Genomic DNA, 22,730 nt, shown 5'->3' with positions numbered 1-22,730 from the left:
TCTGTAACATAATAGTGCAGTTGCGTGTTAAATCGTCAAGAACCTTTCCAGGTGTTCCGATCGGTGTCTAAAAAGGTGCTTAACTGTATCTACAAGGATCGTAGACCATATGCAGGTCCCTGTCGTCCTTCCAATTGTGCAAAATCTCGAGGTCATCACACTCAATGGTTGTAACAAAAATATCGCATCACAAAAATTAAATGGTTCTGTCTTCATATAAATTATATGAATTAAGAAAAAAATAGAAGTAGGAGAATTTTATCACAAAGTTTAAATGAAAGGTGGTGGCGAAGATTAAACGAAAAACATACCACATCTTGCATATCAAAACCTGGTTTTTAACTCCAGGTGTTCAAATGGACATGCTCGCAGATGTCCCGTGTTTAATTTACATGAACAAAAACAATGTTTCCCCATATCTATGCATAATACATATCCCTATAGTAAACGAACTATATTAAATATATTTTTGCGATATGAAGTTCAGTTTCATAGATATTACTCACCCAATGTTGACAATGAAATAAATACACACGTGCAAATAACAGCTGCTTGCCAAAAAAAATCTACCTTTACGTTTCTGTCTCTAAGGGAAAAAACTTGATGCAATTTAAGTTAGCTTTGTGTTTATTACAAAAGATGTTCGCAGGTCTTTAGGAATCTCAAAAATCTTAAGGATCAAGGTCCTATTTGTCAGATGTTATGTTGTTCAATTCAAAACAAAAATGATATTAAAATCTGACGTTTGATCGATGGTTTGAAGTCAGATTTTTTAATTTTATAAGATATGTATATTATTCATGACATTCATAACACCGGATTTTTTAATTAAAGTACGTGCTCGGTAGACGATGACATTTTTCTCGATTCACTGGTTAATAATTAACGCGCGTGCGCATTTCGCAAGCAATAAAAACAATCTTAACCCTCGTGCACCGAAACATTTTTTTATATAAAATATTAAAATAACCATTATCAATCTATGTATATTGTAGTAAAATACAATTAAAATTTCGGCAAAATTGTGATAGTTACAAAATCTCATGCTTTTATGAATTTATAATATACACTGTAAAATACACAGTATCTATCAATATGCTCTGAAGATATAAGTCACGATTAAAATAATTAATATTTCATAAATAGTTTTAAACCTGATTTTAATATCTGTTTTGTTTAAGATACTATTTAACAAGGAATTATTTTAAGAGTTATGTGCATTTAAATAAATACTTTTTACATAAAACAAATTGTTTGTGCATTTATGTAAGGTAAATCTTCGGAAAAGAATTCGTTGCAGAGTTATTCATGAGGTTTTCACGGTTCTGACCAATGCTCGCTCGTTCCTAATCTGTCCAACAGTAATGCACAAACAATTCATTTTATGGAACAATTATTTTACATATATTGCTCATTTAAATTGTCCTCTTTTGTTAATATATGTTTACGTATCGATGAATTTTAAATTCTAATGTTCTTTTCACATACAAAATTTTCATTAGTCCATTATTTTTATGAATATTTCAGTTGTGCTTATAGTGACAATGTAGTTGTCAAATTTCCTTGATTTTTTAATATAATTATTTTGTTGATTTTTAAGATGCGATATTTTCATATTATAAGCAAAGTTATAATACTACCTCCATTTTTAACTTTGTAAAAGGTTTTTATATTTTACCTAAGTAACTTTTGCGAGACTATATTGAAAAAAAAAATCTCGAAAATTAGAGACAGATTTTTATGTTAATCTAATTCTGTTTTATGATTGGCAAAATTCAAGTTTTACCTATAAATTATAATTTTATGTCCATATCATTGTACCTGTTGACATAAAAAAAAAGAATCCAATACTTTTTGTATGCTACAGGTAAAAACTCCATAAAAGCTAACTGCAGAAGTCATATATGTATTTCTAAAGTCCTTCCGTGAATATACAGTCACGCTAATTTGCATTGTACTGGAAAGGATATCCATAAATTAGGAATTCCTATTCATTACCAACTTTTCTATAGAATTTTATTTTGCATGTTTACATAATTAATCAAACAGTGAGTTATATTATTGTCAACGAATTTTAATGAAAGTCAACTCTTAAAAGTAAATTATAGTAACCTGTAGTTAACTCTTTAGACGCGTTAATCAAAAATAATATTTAATTGTTTTTTTTTAATGCAAATTTTACCTCGATACTGTGTTTAAAGTTCTGATTTTTGAATTTTTATTAATTTAAAACGATATTTTATGTTTATTCACAAAAAAAAGTTTTTTCTTGAAAAGCATTTTTTTTTACTGATTTTTGCGTAAAGAGATTAAAAAATCAATTGGGTGACTTTAGTCGATTTCCGCGTTCAAAGGGTTAAAGCAAAAGATTGTCCCGACGAATTCAATGCACTTAAAATATAATTTGCAGGTAAATAACTTTAGAAATTTTTAAATATAAATTTAGAAGGAATATGCTAAGATTATATTTTTCTGAAATTTAATAAACTTTTCTATGATTGTTAACGTTTTTATAAAAATATGAATAAACATTTTAAAAGAAATATGGTAAGACTAATTATTTTACTGAAATTTAATAAATCTTTTTTATGCGATTTTCGGTATTGTAACTCATTGATTTAGTTTTATGCGATTTTAAAAAATTATGGAACGTATCCTTTATTTTTATACGTGTGCCTAGTCTTTTTTTGTGCGATTTTTTTTTATGCGTTTTCCTGTGGAACGTATCTACCGCATAAAAAGAACCAAGTGTATATTATAGGAAATTCCTGTGTTAGTCAGTAGTATTGATAAAGTTTAGCTGAAGATTGTTCACTTGCTTTCTACTAACGGTTCCAAACTCCCAATTCTTTAATACCAATCTTGAAATTTAGCACATTATCTCAAAATTGCAGCCCAGATAAGGGTTGGGCCGGCGGCAGCTTGCGTTCGGCGGATAATTATCATCAGTGGCTTGAAGCAGCAGCCGGCCCGAAGGTGTTCCAGGTGTTGCAGCTGTCGCAGCAGCACGTGCAGCGCGAGCCATCGACCAATCGCAATCGACCGTGTGCTATCAACAGTGGCACCCAACTCTTGGCACGCGCGTCACCCTGCCCCCCGGTGTAATCACCGTTTCGCCTTTTGCAAACCATGACCCCGAGAAGACCTCATCTAATAATAAACTTCCCTACGCGATGAATATGTACGCAGAAGGGGCATCAGACCACACAACAACAAGAAATATGCTTTTTATATTGTATATGCAATTAGATGTATATACTATCCTTACCTATAGTCTTCACCCCACAAAATGGTCGCAAAACTTAGTTCTTTCAATATATTCTTTATCTGTGGGACAGAAAAAAATCGCATATTCTTAATGTTGATGGCTGCTGCATCACGACGGTGTCATTTTTGGCTAAAAATCACAAATTAGTAATTATGTGAGTATCGCGGTACAAAATCCGTGAGTTTGCAATTTTAGTAATTTTCTTCAGATTGCAAAATAATGCAATATTCCTTATTAACCGTACGATCTGGCAGTATTTATAGTAGACTATACTGTTATAATCGAAACAGTAACGAGATCTTTGACAATATATTGAACTTGACGTACTTTTTCAATGGCATAACCATACAATATAACTAGTTCGATTTACAGCTTCATTCAACAGTTGCTTATCAACTGCTTAACGATACCTTTTTGTTGCTACTAAAACAAATCCAGGCATGAATAAATATGTTATTTTTGTATCTCATTTATCTTAAATATTTTTTTTTCTATATTGTTCTTTTCAAAATAATGTAGTTGTAGAAATATTCTGGGATTCTTGTCTTAAGATTAATTTCTGCTTAATCGTTTGAGTGGTATCGCCGTACATGTACGGTGGTCGATCTTTCACTGTTTTGCAGTACCCCAGATATTTTTATATATTTACATATATAATTAAAGAAATAATAAATAAAAAACCTTTCATTTTTATTATAATATTTTTTCAATTACCAATAAATTAAATAGTACGAAATCTCTGAATTGATATAAAATAATATTACATAAAAATATGTAAAATAAATTATCGAAATTTAATTAAAATAAATTATTAAAACATACTATTACAAAAAAGTAGAAAAAATCAACGCAATAAAACGTTGAGAATCGCTGATTTTTTCGCGAAAAAAAATATATTATTTATAAATTCTCTAAATTATTGCATATACGAATCGCTTAAAATATGTTCGGTGGACTTCTTGTCCATCCTGATATATAATATCTATGACAAAATATTAAAACTTGAAATTTTAACATAAATTTTGCTCACTTGTACGCCCCTAAATATTACCCATATGCCAGCGCCTTACTATACTACTGCGAACAAAGATTTTTTTTCATATACAATAAAACAGAAGTACAAAAATCGGTTTTACTCCGAAGATAGTCTAACACTTAAATATAATTCTTCAATCCCCTAATCGATTTTTATTAATTTGGTCTGTTAATCATTTCATATTTTTCGTCTTAAACTTAAAACTAGACCTCAAAGTCTTCTTGAAATCGCTATTAATGCAACTATTATAAACACGCTTCTATACAAAGAATAGTTTAAGGAAAGTAAATGTTTATTATTAAAACATCGCAGCTAATTAAGTCTCGGTATTTTGTTTAAAGTTTTATTAAAAAAAAACATCAAAATTTCACGCTGCGCTGCCAGTTATTGGTTTTATAATAGAGAATAACAACTTATGAGAAAAATGTACCATATTATAATAGTATTAATGGTTGCACTCAAACATCTAGAAATAATTTAAAATCATTTATCATCGTGCTTGTATCTAGAATAATAATAAAATAGATATGTAGATCTTAGTAAGTAATTATATATATTTAGTAAGTAATTATGTATACATTATTTGTAATTTTTTGTTGGACAGTCTGGAAGTTCCGAGATAATAACGCTATAGGGAGCAGAGTCCGATGAAACGAAAACATTATAAAATCATCTCAGTCTTCCAAAAATGTACCCATAACTTTTTCCCATGGCATCCATAACAATGCCATCGCCGACAACAGCTGTCCGGGCTGTTGTCGTTGCCCACGCGGACAGCTGCTCCCGCACATTATCCTCAAACTTCTGCCACGACCTTATTCCGAGACGATCGCCATTTTAATTGCACGAATGAAGTGAAAGAAAGACACCTTGCGTTTATGTATAATGCCAATCGACTTTTGAGACACCTTGTCCATAAGTACTTAACCCAATATAATTCTACCCTTTTATCACATGTAGTAACTTATTCTACGAGTATATAGAATGTCTTTAGATTTGTTAGAATATGTGAGAAAGCCATCACTTACTACATTTTTTTGTGCAGTCTGTATAAACGCATGTTAGTTTATTTTAAACGCTCGAATGAAGCTTTTACCGCCGTTCGCCGAATATCTTCACAATGAGGTCATAGAATTTCGACTAAAATTGCTCCACGCCCAGCGCGTTAATTAATGGTAGCCATCCAGTCAAAAAATATCACGTAATTGTACTTAGTTGAACTCTAGCTTGTGTATATGAGTTTGTGTATTCATTTTTGAGGCTAAACAGAAAGGCTATTACATAAAAATAATTATTTTCTAATACAAATATCAAATCATGTACTTGTATTTGTCTGTTTTACTATAGAAATTCTGCAGAAGTAATTTTGTATAGATTTTTTTTTATTAAAATTACGTTTCTAGCAACTGGAAGCTGCGAGCTATTCAGTTGACAAACTAACCTTCAATGTAAGTAGTCCTATTAGGCTGCTGGTTAATTTAGATCTGGTATATTTAAAACGATCTGGTATTTTTTAATTCCCAATTCGCATTACTTCGTCATGACAATAAATAAGTTACGTGACAGGAATTGATTTAAAAATAAAAGCTTATCTTATGGTTAGTTTTATGTCGCTATATTACGAATGGAGCGAAGTTATTTTATATTTTTATTTACAACTGATAATAATATAATATAACATTAGTTCAAGCATTTATAGTTGTTGAGTTAGTATTTTTAAGGAGTGTTATTAATTTAATCGATTTTAAAAATTCACCAATTGGTAAATTCGGAAAATCGATAAAACTTGTCATATCTACCGTTTATAACTTATCTTGCTCGCATTGTTGATTGTGTAAACCACTTTTATAGCAATAACTTTTATTCGTGAGAAATGAACGTTCGATTTCGATATCGACCTTTGCGTAATATAAAAAATATAGAATTAGCGTTATGTGACTGTGTATCTACGGACGTGTATGTTATTAAAATTGTACTTTCTCAAGACAGATTTTATTTAAAAAATATATGTTCCAAATATGTTAAAAAAAAAGGAGAAGCCACTGTTTGATTAATAGATCGACTAATACTTAATGGGATATACTCCACTGCTTGTTATTTCGATTGCCGTCTATTTATTATTCAAGCAAGTTAGTATTTTATTAGATGTACACATTTAGTAACATCTTCGATTTGATTTTACTTTTAACTAAATACAACAATAATATTTTTTTTACATTTTATTCAAAGTAAGTAAATGTTATTGCATGATTTTTTCATTCGCATGTATTTATTTGCTAGAATTCGAAATGGGGTTGTTTATATAAATATATTTTAATATAAGTTTATTTTGTTATAATCCTACTTGAAATGATTGCATCTTAATGTTAATAATTGGTAAAAATATTCAGTGATTAAATAAATAATTATTTGGTTTTTTTGACTACATAGTATCACAATATTAAATACTATTTTATTAATAATATAACTATAAGAAATTGTAGTCGAAAGTTAAAAACAATTGCAACAAAATTATATGATTTTATAATTAAATCAATGTGATTAGTATTTTTAGTGGGTAAACTTATCTACGCTTCTCAATTGTATTTGATTAAAAAAAATTTTAAAGCACATTGAATAGATTAGAATCGATTGGCTTTTTTTTTACTATTTACAATAATATTTACGTAGCGAGATTTTATAGCGACGAAAAAATACGTTTTTTACAACAGATTTATTCAATAACTAATAAAATGAAGAAAGTGACAATTTAAAAAAACGTTTTGTAAAAAAATAATACTAAGTATTTTGCTGAACGTTCACACTATGACGGGCACGGAGAGATTTACTGATTTTGCTGGAAATAGAATGCAAAAAAAACGCTCCTTTGAAGTCGTAAATAACTATCTATAAGACGTATAAATAAAACAGATAATAAATTCCTTTTTTCTGTAACATTCGCGATAGTTATTGAAACACACAGTGCAATTCCAAAATTACACGACTGCTTCGAAAATTTGGTAATATTTTAATAGTATTGTAAATTGTATAACTCTCATCAACTCTTTATCTTCATCTTTTAGTTTTGTTGATTACTTAAGTGACACAATAACAACGTAAGAGTCTGACGGACTTTTTAGTTGATCCTTCTAATGTAGCACATTATAATATCTTATCTAAATAATCCAATGCCTTATAACTATTATAGCTATATTCTTAATCTGAAAATATAAATATTCTTCAATGGAACCGATTTCTGATTTTATTCTAGATTAATTGGATTTATACATTTTACTTTTTCTACAAAATTTTCAAGCTTCCCCAAGCTTTATATTTATTTCTTAATGCACGAATGTGTTTTTTTTAATCCTTTGAAGAAATCTACTACATTTTTATTTTTTTGGATTATCCCAGGAATATTATTATACAACTTCGCACCTCCATACAATATTATAGTCCGTCCAAAAAATCTATGTATAGTCCGTCCAAGATGTGAACGCTCATCGTCACAGTATTGGTGAGAAAATATAATAGGGTGACCATGTGAAATTACAAGTGCAATTCATTTTTACTTTTTTAATTAAATTTGTTGAGGAAAGTGTAAAATACAGGGCTGTGGAGTCGTTAAAAAAAACACGACTCCGACTCCGATTCCGATATTTACCAACAACACGACTCCACTCCGACTCCGACTCAAAAAAGTTTAATTTTATCAGGTATTTTTGGTGTTTTTCTACGCGTTTAATATTCATACACTATACACATTCATTATTACGCAATTAAAAATTCATAAATTTCATAATTTAAAAAATGCTCGTAGTCGCTCATTTTTCACGACTCCGACTCCGACTCCAACTCCGACCAAAACACTACGACTCCAACTCCGACTCCGACTCCACAGCCCTGGTAAAATATCACTTTCTTACTTATTTTGTTTATTTATATACATATTTAACTAAAAAATTGAAGTGAAATTAATATTCTAATTTGTAGATTATTATATATTGTAGATTCTTTTTTTTTTCATTATATCTGAGTGACTAGTACCGCTCTAAAATCCAAAGCTTTTATGCGCCTTTATTTTATTTTAAGATGCAAAAAATGCTTTGTGCCTTCGAAAAACATTTGTTTCTACTATGACCAAAATTCGCAGAATTCTTTCGTTGATCGGGACAAAATGTTGGAAACTCCCACTATTTATTATCAATACAACACTTATTTCAAAAACAGGCGTGCGTCGCAAATTTTCGGATCCGATCGTGATGTATATAAATTCATTCCAAACATTATTACCTATTGTATATACAATAAATTCGATAAAATTGCATATTTTTATCCACCAATTCTGCTGAATTAATTCAATCGCAGCTGATCTTAATTCTGGTTATTTGAAAAAGCTGAAATGTCGTCCCTGATTAAAAAGTATGTAATAATAAATTAAGCATTTTCCTTTCGACGCCATCACTGATCAGTAATTCGCACAGCATTGCATATTTTATAAAACCCAAAAATTTTAACGATTATGAAAGTAAATATTAAATTATTAAAATAGTTATTTTTTAATTAAATAATATTTTACATGCAAATAATTGATTTTTAAATACAATAACTTTGGTAAAAACTGATGAAAAAAAATATTCGAATACTTGAAACTACGAATAATTAAGAACCCTAATCGCATGTAAATAAATAATGCAGTATGTAAATGTATATATTACTACATATTGAAAAATTGAAATCATATAATTTTACTAGTAACTGTCAGATAAATTATACTTTCACTGGTAAATATATATCTACCGTTGAAAATGTATTCCGATATGATTTCACTGAAATTACATATTTAAAAAAATATTTTCGGCATAGATTTTAGACTTTCAATTAATGATAACCCTAGAATATCTGGTTTAAAATATCAGATTTTTTCGGGGGGGGGGTCAAATTCATTAAATGATATGCATTTTTCTGGCAAATTCGAGGGAGGGGCTAATATCTGCACTTCCCAGATGACGTCTCTTTGTGCGTCCATGACAACATCATTACAGTGAAGATAGCAAATTGTCCGATTAACGAAGCAAGACGCATGCGCGCACCGCGACCGTCTCGATCGAGCAAGGGGCCGTTTTCCCCTTTCTTTGTTTCGCTGCGGTTTGAGAACCTGTGGCGTTCCGCTCGTTCGCCTCTGTTGTTCAGTTGGGTTGCGCCACTCGCACCGCGAGGGAGCGTTTCGCGGAACGGCTGTCCGTAGGCCGTTCGAAAGATAAATACACGCGTTAATATTTATTAACTCAATTATAAATATTAATCTAATTAAATCGATATAAATAAAATTAATATATTTTTGTTTAAAACAATACTGCTAATAATAATAATAATAATCGTGGCGCTCGTTCCGCTGTCGTACGTCCGAAAAACTCCCGGAGCGTGACTGCCCACTTCCTGAGGGGGCTTCGAAAGTCGTCGAACCGTCGAATGTGTTGTTGCTGAAGCCAGTGGTTGCCAAGTGATCTCATGGGGATGTCCAGCTGCATCAGCCCCGCCGCGAGGCAGAACGCCAGGGGTGTTCCGGGCGCTTGCAGATGCGCCGGGTGCCCCAGGGCTGCGGCCGTCGCCGAACCCCTCGAGCGACCGCACAAGTCGTCCAAGATCAACCTGAAGGTGTTGAAGAAGATCAAGAAGAAAATAGGCCTCGGTAATTATCGCCTGAAATGATCATCACCTGTCTATTCTGTGCGTACGGCAGCTGCCGTTTGCATCTGGTTCTCTTTCTCCCCTTTTCGGATAGGGGCGGTTTCAATGTGTTTTGATTATAATACGACATAAGGGTATTGTAGTCGTAGATATCGCTGCGAAAATGCTTGCACTATTTAATGATTTTTGAAGAAAAAAATATCGCCACATGCATCGTAAAAAAACTAACAAACTTATGCCGATCAATGTGTTTTATGATAAACGCAAATGACGCTTATTAATTTGGGTACTCTAATTTCCTATTGCCTTCTATATCGGACTGAGCCATCGCGTTCTTAGACCAAACCAATTGCGACAGAGCCCGCTCGTTTTACTTTTTAATATTATATCTTAATTAGTTGTTATGTTTTATAGATGAAAATATTATAATTGCATATTTAATCGCAGTAAAAATTATAGATAAACTATTTTTTTATTTTGAGTCATTTATTTTATTGCTAACTCCATCATACTCAATGAATAGTATATAAAAGTAGTATTAATGGACATATTATATTATTCATTATTACGTAATACATAAATAGAGTCAATATTTATAGTTGATGACTAAAATATTTATTAAAACATGCGAGTAAATAATCGTTACAAATTTTTATATAAGATATTATTGAAATTCTGACTAAAACGTTTAATGCGTGTTTAAATCACATGACATTTACATAGTATTTAAAAAAATATGTTTATCGTATGATTCATACAGGATTATCCAATTCAAATTTCATATATTGATAGCACTGTAAATCAGACAATTGTCAATAATCACGCGTGCTCAAAGTGTCAAATGTTAGTTTGACTTAACTTACTCAACGCGTTAAAATTGTTCAATTGTTCTACAGAACTGTGTATCGAAATTTACGGGAAAACTATGGTCAATTTAATCGTTCTACTAAGCGAACAATTCGCAACGAGAATATTGCTGCTATAAGTGAAAGTGTGACCGAAGACTTTTTGGCTTTTCTTATGATTCCCTTTGGTGCATTTTGCACCTACACTCGTATAAAATTCAGATAACAGCGAAGAATTAACATAGATAGCAGCATAAACTAGATGCTAATTTTTCAAAAAAATATTCTTTGATGAGACACATTTCCACCTCTCTGTTATATTATTGGACAAAATTGCCGCATATGAGGCAAGGAAAATCCTCATGTGATTCACGAGAGACCATTACATGCCCAAAAAAGGACTAGTGTGCATTGTGGTTAGGTGGCGTCATTGAGCCTTACTTTTTTTGTAAACGATTAAGGTTGAACTGTAAAAGTCATCGGTGAGCGCTATAGGCGCATGATAACCGTTTATTTTTGGCACGAAATTGAAGATATTAACGTGGAAGACATGCAGTTCCAGCAAGACGGCGCAACTTTCCACACATCGGGTATTTAATTTAATGCCGTAGGATTTTTTTTGTGCTAAGAGTCGTGTCTACGTCGACAAACCCGAAACATTAAAGTACCTAAAAACCAACATCCGCTACGTTATAACCGAGATACCACCCGAAATGTACGAAAATTACATCGGAAGGATCGGCTGTTGCAAAAGGTCCAGAGGCGGCCATTTAATTTAATTATTTTTCATATAAAATGAAATACATATGTTAGATTAAAAAAAATATCCAAAGATATCCTTAAATGTTTGTATATTTAAAAAAATAAATAAAGATCACCTTTATAATATTTACATGCTTCCATAACCTCTTGTTGCATTTAGCCGGCGAATGAATCCTTACTAAAGACAAAAACAATATTCTTAATTCATTGATTTCTGCATTTTTAATGTTTTGTTGGCGTTTTTTTTTTAGGAAGTCAAACGAAATGTTTGCTTTTCGTGATTCCTATAATCGGTCATAAAACGTTTATTTTCAAACAATGTTTTCAGAGTGTTAATTAGAAATCCCTGTTTCTTTTCTCACTACCTACTCTGAATGCAGCTGTGAATTTAGCAGATTTTAACTACTATATGTTTTCAAAACTTCGGCGGTTATAAACCATTTGAAAATATTTGCTTAAATTTATTCTTTAACAAATAATATTTTATTAGATTTGTTTAGAAATGAGAAATCATCATTTTGCATTTTTTTTTCGAGAAATAATTATTTAGAAGAAACACTCAACAATCAACACATACAATTGAGTGTAAATTAGTGAAATATTTTATTAATTACGGCTTATAAATAATACATATCACTATTTTATTTTAGTATTTGTCCCTGAAATTAGAAAAACTTAATCAGCGTTGATCACCGAAATTATAATTATGTTAGAAATACTAAATCTGAGCTCTCAGACATGATAGAAATTTAAAATCACCGTATATAATATGAGATTTGAACTTAGTTCTTTCAGGTATTAGTCGTCAACTTATACCACTGATTCTTGAATATATCTGGCGCTGCTCATAGATAATAAAAAAATAAAAAACAATATACAGTAAGTTCTCGACTTACGCGGTTAATTCGTTCCAGAAAAATTCGCGTAAGTCGAAAATCGCGTAAGTAGAGGAATACTCATCCGATATGTATTAAATATTAATACATTCCCCCAATCATCCGAACGATACTTAAAAGAACTAAATGCCGTCTTCTTGTATGTATACATTAGGTTAAAATGAAAATAAAAGCATTATAAAATTTTTTTTATGTGTAAAATGTCTACATACATTATAATCTTAACTTTTTTTACAAAATAAAATGAGAAACATAAAAATAATATTTATACATACATATTCATTAAAATATCATATCATAATGTCTATACTATTCCATTTCAATATCTTTAGGTGTTGGATTTATTTTATCTAATAAGAAACCGTACTTATCCAGTGAAGATTGTACACTAGATCTTTTTTTCTCATAATAGATATTTTTATAAAAGGAAATAGCGTCCTGAACTGCTTTATTGGCTTTCTCAAACCGATCAATGTCGGGATCTTGTGCTTTTAAACCAGCCATTCCTTGGTCTATCAAATTGAGGCATTCTTTCATTTTTTTGTACTCAAATTTTTTTGTTTCTTTGACTTCCTCCTCCGAGTCACCGCCATTGTTTCTATATTCTTCAAGTTCTATTAAATCTTCATTGCTTAATTCCACTCTATGACTTTCTAACAATTCAATGAAATCATTTTCGTTTAGATTTAAATTTAATTGGTTTGTCATTTCAACAAGATCATTAATTATGTTATCTTCCTGCATGGGGTCTTCAACAACTTCAAAAAATTGAGGAGTAAGCTTCTTCCAAACGTTTTTCATGGTAGACTTTGCAATTTCATTCCAGGCAACACCAATATTTTTAACAGCTTCATAAATATTGTGTTCTTTCAAAAACTGTGTGAGTGATATACTGCTTTGCCCTTCAGTTACCTTTATGGCATTTCTAAAAGTTGTCCTTAAGTAATATTTTTTAAAGCTCTGTATTATACCTTGATTCATAGGTTGTATTATAGAGGTCGTATTTGGGGGCAAAAATGCTATTTTGATATGTTCGTGATCACACGGTGGATGTCCCGGTGCATTATCAACCAGGCACACAAAATTTACGCGCAAATCTATATCAACATCGATATTATAACAAATTTTTAATTTTCGAAATTTTTAACCGCGTAACTACGAATCCGCGTAAGTAGATACCGCGTAACTCGAGAACCTACTGTATTAAAATGCGCAGCGACAAATTTTCCGCTGCGCATTTTTATTTAATATATCACCACGTGTTATGGTCGTCCAACTAAATTAATATATATTTTATAAAAGTAGATAAGCCATGTGAATTTTTTATTTTTTAATTTTACATTTATGTATATTTTACAGTAATAATAATTTCCTTAATGTCACAATACATCTTGTTTCCTGTTATAATTGATTAGTATACGTATTGATAGTTTGCTTCTATATGTTTTAAATTAACAAAAATAATTTACGATGTTATCGATTAGCATTATGAAGGTGAATGTTAAAAATGGGGGAGGATTGCACCCCCTCGGTGACTCACGAAAGTGCATCTATTCATTATCGTCTACTTTCGCCTATTCCCCGCGGGGACGTCTCGCTCATTTCCCTCGAGCTTATTTTTAACGCCCTTCTGTCGAAAGACGACGACCCTCGCCCTATTTATAGAGGCCGTCCTTTAAATTTGGACGCCGCGTGTGCGACGTCGACGTCATCGACCGTCTTCCCGGCGAGTTCGACTTCCGGGATGTTGGGGTTTGTCGTTCCGATACGCACTTCCGTTTTGCAGGGCATTATGATGCTACGGCTCCATTGTGCGCGGGTACAATTTCTTTACTACTACACATGTGGTCTCTTTCCACTAAATACACTCGGGGACGTGATCGAAGCGGGGGACCCTTTGTGCGAACATCTGTCGAGGGGAGATAGAGCCGCGGTAAAAATAGAACTTTTCCAAATGCCATCGCACTACATACTTACCATATAACTGTATCAGCGACTCCTGATAAAAATTTGAGGACAATTAATGTGTGAAAACAGAGACGTACGTCGACTTTCGCCCTTATTCTACATAAAAAATTAATTAAATGTTTTCTGAGAATTTTCTTCTTACGCGTTATTAAAATAGCATTTATTTCATTGCTGCTGTATATTGTGCTATTCATAAATAATACGGTCGAATATTTTCACTCTGACCGGCGATCTAGAGCAATTTAATATTAATTTCAAATGATAATTTAATGCGTTCCACTGATATAAATACAACATATAATGGTTCAAATCGCGGGTTTTATGGTGCTAACAATGTTTTAATCCCTTATACCCAGTTAGAATCACAACGAAATGATCAAAATAACTGTTTTTTCTAGCAGCTAGGTATTAGAGTCTGCGCTGGACTTTGAAATTTGCTGTACAACTTCTCTCAATGATCGGTTAGGACTGTAAGGTCTAGTTAAAATGGATAACGACTGATTTCTCGATCTCCTCGTAACTCCCCTTTCGATTCCAAGTCGGAAGCGAAGTGATGGTTCTGGAAAAAGTTCCTAAATGAAGTATATATACAATGCGATGATTCGGAACGGAAATATGCGACGAATTTCTTTGTATTTGGCACCGACCATTACATTGTTGGAGTGGTCCTGACAATGTTTTGTTTAATTGTTGCAAGTGTATTAAAAAAATAATGATACACAACACTTTTCTCTCGATTTGCGAGGTAGATAGATTCACGAAATATTGCGTAAAGGCATAAAACACACACAAAAATGGAATATAGATTCCAGAGTATCGTCTAAAACGAGTATGTATGATTCATACAGAAGAGTAAATTAATCTATTGTAGTAAAAATATGTTATTATATTAATAACTTTTATGTCAATAATAATATGGCATCTAAATCATCGATTCATATTTATTTAAAATTTTATTGACAAAAATATATTAAGTACTATATGTCACTTTGTCTCGGTTTTCGTCGGTTGCCTCTGATTTCATCGGCGTTAATTGACAGTGCTAGTGTTTCTGTACTTTTTTTTATTGATTGCGAGTCTTAATACATACTGCAAAAAATTGCCTCGGTTGTTGTCGGTTTCGGATTTTAACGATTGTTGTCGGACGGATTATCGACGAAAACCTAGGTACCCTGTATATGCATATTAAACAGAGTATAGGAAATTTAATTTATAATTTAATTTTTTATTTCTAATTGCTTCGTTATAGGACAGAAAATACATGGAATTATAAATATGAAGTGGTGATTTAGACCTTTTATTAAAATATTATATATTTAGACATAATTCGTTCTATAATATATAAAATAAATTTAATTGAAAAGTATCTTTTTCGTTGCATGCTTTAGGAAATCATAAAATTTGCTTTTACGCAGCTCACTTAATTGATGGTATTCATATAAACAAGTGTTTTTTAAAATATGGTTTTCCTTTTACATAAAATATGCAATTATAATAGTTAACAAGAATTTTTAACAGTTCATAAAAGGTTGATTGCAAAATATATTTGCTTGTAAAAACTCGCAACAATAACTATGAGAATATGTTACATCTCAAATTTAAATACCGCCAATGGCTAATCTCTCATTTCGCCGTTTTAAATTTAATTACACAGATATCAGTCATTTATCTAAAAATGGTGTTTGTTATTATTATTATTATTAACGTATTCATATTTATTCTAGGTCGCAGCACTTGTGTGGGAGGCAGTGCCGGTGGACTTACTGGAGGCGTCGGTTTACCACCGTTGGGTTTTCACTCGTGTCACGGTGACAACATACGAATATCTCGCGATGGGGCTCATGCACGACGCGTCGAAAGTTTCTGTAAAGGTGTCGTCTTCAGCTCTCGACCAGTAGCAGTAAACGAAAAGGTGTGATTTCATTATTTCGTTATTTCGTTTTACTTTAACACTCCTAGATTGTATGAATAACAGCGTTTTTATCTTTATAGATATGCATCCGTTTTACTGAGATGTCCACAAACTGGAGCGGAGTCCTCCGATTCGGCTTCACGAGTCACGACCCGTTGACCATGCTCGGAGTTTTACCAAAGTACGCTTGTCCTGATTTAACTAATAAGCCCGGCCATTGGGCGAAAGCTCTAGCCGAGAGGCTCTGCGACGCTGGATCTATTTTACAATATTATGTCACTTCGTCCGGAGACGTACACTTTAGCGTCGACGGCGACGACAAAGGCATATTCTTCTCGGGAGTAGATACCAAAAATCCACTGTGGGCTCTATTAGACATATACGGAAACTGCACAGGAATACAATTTGTCGATTCGCGGAGTCAGCTTAACAACGCGAGGAGAGAACCGCAGGAAATCGCGCCCAGGCCTTTGCAAAACGTGACCGTGGAAGATGAAATTGAGCGAAATCTGGTGCCGGCTATGAGAAACACGACAATCGCGGACAGTTGGAACCCTGCCTTGCTACACAACACGTGTGGAAAACACATAAGAGTCGACGCCGATTCGGGCATGGCGACCAGAATACAGACTGAATATTGTCACGGGTACATTTTCACGGCTCGACCCCTGGCTCCGGGTGAAAGGTTAATGATTAAAATTTTAGAAACTGAACAATTTTACACCGGCGCCTTGGCTCTCGGCTTGACTTCCTGCGATCCGGCCAAGTTGACTGCAAACGATTTACCGGACGATTCTGATAATTTATTAGATAGGCCTGAATATTGGGTGGTCAGTAAAGACGTTGCCGGAACTCCTCGAGTGGGCGAAGAACTGATACTCAGCGTGTCCGGCGTCGGAGAAGTAAAAGTATCGAGAAACGGTGGCGCGCCGATAATGGTGATGCATGTCGATTATTCTTTGAGACTGTGGGCTTTCTTGGACGTGTACGGAAGCACTAAAAGCGTTCAAGTGCTCTCGAAACCTCCACCAGCGGTGCTAGTTGTGGCGCTTCCGCCTCCACATAATGCGACCAATCATTTGATTGCAGCTACAAGAGCTTCTCATGTACAGGTATGTTTAAATCTTTGCCTATATTTAAAGAGTGAGGCATGTATATAGTTGAATTATTTTCATCACAAATTAGTGCTTTGGAGGCACTGTGACATTACCATAAAAAATTGAAGACCTTATATGAAAAAGTGCCAATGTCCAATCTGTTTTATTTTCGAAATGGATAGTGTTGGGCATTCTCTACAAGCTGTGTTACAAAAAAAAGCGCAAAACCACAATTATCACAAAAAACAAGGCAAAAATATCATCACTTTTGCAAAAACAACCAATGTCCAAAAATTTTTTTGAAGAACTACCAATGTCCTAAGCATTAGTGGTTCTTTACATTAAACTAACTGAACAATGCATATATAAATTTAAAACTTTGAATGATAATTGATGTATATCTTCTTCCTTAAAATGTAAAAAGGGTAAAATAATCAATAATTTTTTTTTTTATGTTTCGTATAAAAAAGTTTTATATTCTTTCTTTTTGTTAAATGCGAGTTAGTGATAGACACAAGTGTGGAATTAAGAAGAATATAAAATGTGATGATAATGTATGTATAATTCTAGAAACTGTCAATCCTTAGCGTCCCTTTTTTTACACAGGAGGATTGAGCAGCTCATATTACAAAAACGCCGCAAAAACACAAGAGCAAATGCATCATGTGCATACACAGAACAGATATTTTCTAGTCTGTGCGTGCATTTTATGTTTTTGTTACATAAACAAAATTTGTTTTCTTAGATGTCGAGGAGATACTAATTTATTACGTTACTCAAAAAAGGAATACAAAATGTACAACTTGTACGAATAATCGCTAACCAGATTGAATTTAAAATTTAAAAAATACTTTAGTTGCAGATCATCATTTGAGTGATTTGGTTGTTATCTTTTAACACCTTACATTTTATAATGGAAAGCTCTTCGATTAATATAACTTATAAATCAAAAAAACACATTTTTACTAAAAGTAAACAAGAGTTAATTAAAATAGCAAGGGTGAAAGGAAATTCTCATATTAATCATGTGGGTAAGAATATTCCCCAAAAAAATATTGGAATTGATCAGTGAAATTCGTGTGAAACCGTAAAGTTTGAAATATGTTTTTAGGTTAAACTATTATTAATGTTGCGGTATTATCTAAAAAGTTAGTACAATTTTAGCATATATTTTGAATATATGCATGCCAATGTAAAAAGATGATTATTTTATTTCTAATATAAATTTATTATGTTTGAATATTTAATGCTTATATTTAAAACGTATTAAATGAAGTATTTCCTTGTGATCAAAGAATAAAGTTAGTTTTTACTCTCTCCTATGAATAATGATTTTTGTGACCATGGTTGTTCTTCAAATAAGGTCTTCAATTTATTTATGCCTCACCTATATGTACAAACCACATCCTTTTAATATAATTTTTATAAATATTTTTATTTTAATTTCAGCCGATTCAAGGTATATCATCATCTTCGTCGTCATCGACCACATCGCTTCCGTTGAACGCGCCGCTTTCTCCTCCTTCGGTGGTAAACCACAGAAATGCGGCGGTACATTCAATGATGATGGCACCGTCACATCAAGCGGTTCCGAGAGTTCCGTCCGGGAACGTGCTACACCAAATACTAGATACAAACGTACCTGATCATCCTAACTTGACTAGTGTTACGTGTTCGAACATTATCGTAAATCAGTCGTTGCCTAGTAGTGTCACGCAGCCGGGAGTTTCCGGCATGCAACTCCAAGCGCCGCCGACGAATTCCACAGTTAACATTGTCGGAGAGTGTACTATTTGCTACGAACAACAAATCGATAGTGTGCTGTATATGTGCGGACACATGTGCATGTGTTATCGGTGTGCGGTTCAGCAGTGGAGAGGCAAAGGCGGCGGACAGTGTCCAATGTGCAGAGCTCCGATCAGAGATGTTATTAGGACATATAAATCATGATTTGAACACAAAGTCACTCTTAATACTACTGTATATCGATATAATCATATCATAATTAGCATAATGTATATACTATGTAAATTTGTTAGTAGTTATAATGTTTAAATTAAAACTACTAAAGTGATATCTAATTTATATTGAAGAGTCATTAATTTACCGAAACGAGCAATAAAAACTGTCAAACTGGTCTGCAAGCAATAGTTTCTTATGTTACGTATAAACGTTTCAAATATGTTTAATTATTGATTGACAAAAATATATTTCATAATTAAAAAAATTAACGAAAATTGTTAGTGAATAACTTAGAAGCCGTTAGAGTTTGACTAATTTCTGTATTAGAACTGTTTCATTTGTATGAATTTTAAGCTTGCAAAATAGTAGTTTTCATTTAAAATGTGTTTATTTCACTTCATTGGCATGGGTGAGAATTCAAGGCTTACTTTAAAAACTAGCAAATGATATGTAGATTTAACATAAGTTTTAAACTAACTCAAAAGATCAACATATATGACCCATTTTTATACTAAATTTTGTTTCGATTGTATCTATGTACATACACATGACTTAAGAGTACACCCATGCTCACAGTGCTAAAAAACGAGAATGAATCATGCCTTCATTGTTATGTCAATAGAGTTCCTATTTTGCCTTACGCAAATTGAATATGAACAGAATTTATAAGTATAAAATATTATAAACATGTGTAATTATGTCTAACTTTTATCATCATCTGAATTTTGAACATCAAGTGAACAATAGATTTTTTCGTACTGTTACATACATACATACGATTCATATACGAGTATTGAAAATGTCAAATAAAAAACATTACCATTCTACTTTTGTTTTTTTACTGCTATAAAACCAGTCGTATTTTAACATTAGTTGAGCTCAGTTGTGTCATTTAATTGTTTTAACCACAAATTGTAATAAAATAGTTTTAAATCGTAAAAACTAATTTTGCGTAACACAGGGCCGCCGAGAGAAAAATCGAACCCCAGTGCTTATTATTTCTGCCCCCCACCCCAAACATTTAAATGACATCTAAAATATAATATATTTAAAGACGTGATCGCACAATTATGCATTTTCTTGTATAAACGAAAATGAAAATCATTTCATATTTTTTTCACTGTTACCCATGAAGAATTGTAAAGTCATAAACTAATAGATATAGAAACGGAGATCCGATACTAGAAAACTCAGACTGCAATAAAACAATTTGTACCTATGCCATTGTCTTAATATTTGTTTTATTCATACAAAAATGAAAAATATGTCGATCGATCGCCCGAATTTCGAATAAAACTCGTAATTTTATCACTTTATAAAAATTTATCCGGGTCCCAGTTATTTATTATTACAATGGTTCGTCCCCTCCTCCTCAGTCCTGGTCTCACATGTGTGAAATTAGTGCTCACATGTTCATTGAATCGTCGAATTACGTCAATAATAATAAGAATAAAAAAATCAGCAAATGAAAGTAAAGAATCATTCCAAAAACTCCCAATTTAATCAACATCACAAGCAGTGGAGGCCCATAAGAATTTGTAGTGGAGGGACTGCAGTAATAAAAGCTGAAAGATTAAAAAAAATATCCCTAATGTAATTTAAATATGTATTATATAATCCAGAAATTGAGCTTCCAAGAAGAATGGAAAACAGCATCAAGAAAAGCAAATATAATGGAAAATCTAAAGAAGAAAAAATCCACAATTAGACTACTACTGGTTAGATGCAATGACTGAAGAAGTAAAATAATTACCATATTAGTTGATAACAAAAATTAAACCACCGCTGATATTTGTACATGGCGTAAAAAACATAATTCCGTTGAATAAATTATTAGAAACTCATGCAAAAAATAAATATGAAATAGAAATCATTGGCAACTCTCAAATTAAAATTCAAACAAAAGAGGGAACTATTTATAATATAAAACAAAACACTGAAGTTCAATCATATCAACAGAAAACAGATAAAACGTTTAAAGTAGTACTACGGGGTATATCACAACAGATATTTACTTTTACTTAGTCTTCCGTTGTAACTTGACAAGCATAAGCCCAATGCGTTACAACGGGGTAAATCTTTACCAACTGGGTAAGTCAATCAGATATAATGAATACCTACAATTAAGTATTAACCACTAGATTGAAAGTCTGGGAATCGGTGACATCTATAATAATAATTATAAATTATTATGTGTAATATAATTTATAACCGATAGATGTCACTGCAGCTGGGGCCGTTTTTTTAATAATAGCGCATTATTTTAATAACAATTCGAGTACCGGTGCCAGGGGTTCGAACCCACAACCTCAGAGTTATCAGTCTGAGACGTTACGGACTCACGAGCATAAAATAAAAAAGATATTAAATATGAGATTCAAAAACAGAACTTCACTACTATATTTTTTTATAGAACTAAAACAGAAAGATAATGACAAAGAAATATACAAAATCAACTACATATTAAACAAAAATAGGTTTCGAGTCACCATACGGAAAAATAAAAATACCCCAATGCACAAGACCTCAAAGATACCACACAAAAACTATAGCCCATTCTTCTGCAGCGGCCAATTTGTCGAATTGACAACCACCCATTCGATAAAGTATATATCACACGTCAATGTTCCTATGTACATATTTCTGTGTAATTCATATTTTAATCCCTGACAACCCTCGGCCCGTTCGCACGCGCGTAGCGGGCTTGTGCCCCGTTTCTTTAATTACTTTTTTCTTATAATTTTTGCCAAATTACCTTTTTCTTATAATTTTTTTGCTTGGATTGTTCTCATTATTTATATAAATTATAATTTTATCAATAATTTGTTATTGTCAATTTAAGGGCGTTATGACCGCATATATATGGCGAATATACGAGAACATTTAAATGAGCAATATATAAAATATTTGTTCCATAAAACGAATTGCTTGTACAATACTGTTGACAGATTAGGTGCGAGCAAGCGGTTGCGAGCGAGCATTGATCAGAACAACGAACATCTTATGAATAACTCTTTGCAACAAAACTTTTCCGAAGAAAAAATCCAAAAAAATACCTTACATAAATGCACAAACAATTCGTTTTATGGAACAAAGTATTTATTTAAATGCACGCATCTCTTAAAATTATTTCCTGTTAAATCGCGCCCCTAATCTAAATTTATTAATTGATCATGATATAATAAAACAAACTTAAATTATGAAAGATTAGAGAACCTCATGATGGTAAAATTATCCAAATGAATGCTTTATAATTTATTTTATTCATATCATTACAAACTTTTTGCCGATTTGTGTTCAATTGTCGGTGTGTT

The 22,730-nt window shown here is 32.2% G+C and overlaps 1 protein-coding gene across 2 annotated transcripts in view; it reads left to right on the top strand.

Annotated features, from left to right (window-relative positions):
* The window catches only part of neur (E3 ubiquitin-protein ligase neur), a 30,066-nt gene extending 9,823 nt beyond the window's left edge, over positions 1–20,243 (top strand). The window contains exons 1-4 of one of the 2 annotated variants that reach the window (XM_088205141.1): positions 9,421–9,975; positions 16,170–16,357; positions 16,438–17,469; positions 18,904–20,243. In XM_088205141.1, the coding sequence (XP_088061267.1) occupies positions 9,795–9,975; positions 16,170–16,357; positions 16,438–17,469; positions 18,904–19,404 (1,902 nt within the window). In that variant the 5' untranslated portion in view covers positions 9,421–9,794 and the 3' untranslated portion in view covers positions 19,405–20,243. Of the gene's footprint in view, positions 1–9,420; positions 9,976–16,169; positions 16,358–16,437; positions 17,470–18,903 lie in introns of those variants that run through there. The other variant, XM_088205142.1, reaches the window with a different exon arrangement.
* Positions 20,244–22,730: the final 2,487 nt, after the last annotated feature.

This window comes from Plectrocnemia conspersa, unplaced genomic scaffold (genome assembly GCF_051122295.1).
Source record: "Plectrocnemia conspersa isolate PC_06_02 unplaced genomic scaffold, ASM5112229v1 ptg000002l, whole genome shotgun sequence".
In the NCBI taxonomy this organism is placed as follows: Eukaryota; Metazoa; Arthropoda; class Insecta; order Trichoptera; family Polycentropodidae; genus Plectrocnemia; species Plectrocnemia conspersa.
Note: the sequence above shows the minus strand (reverse complement) of the source record. Positions and strands in the feature narration are given on the sequence as shown.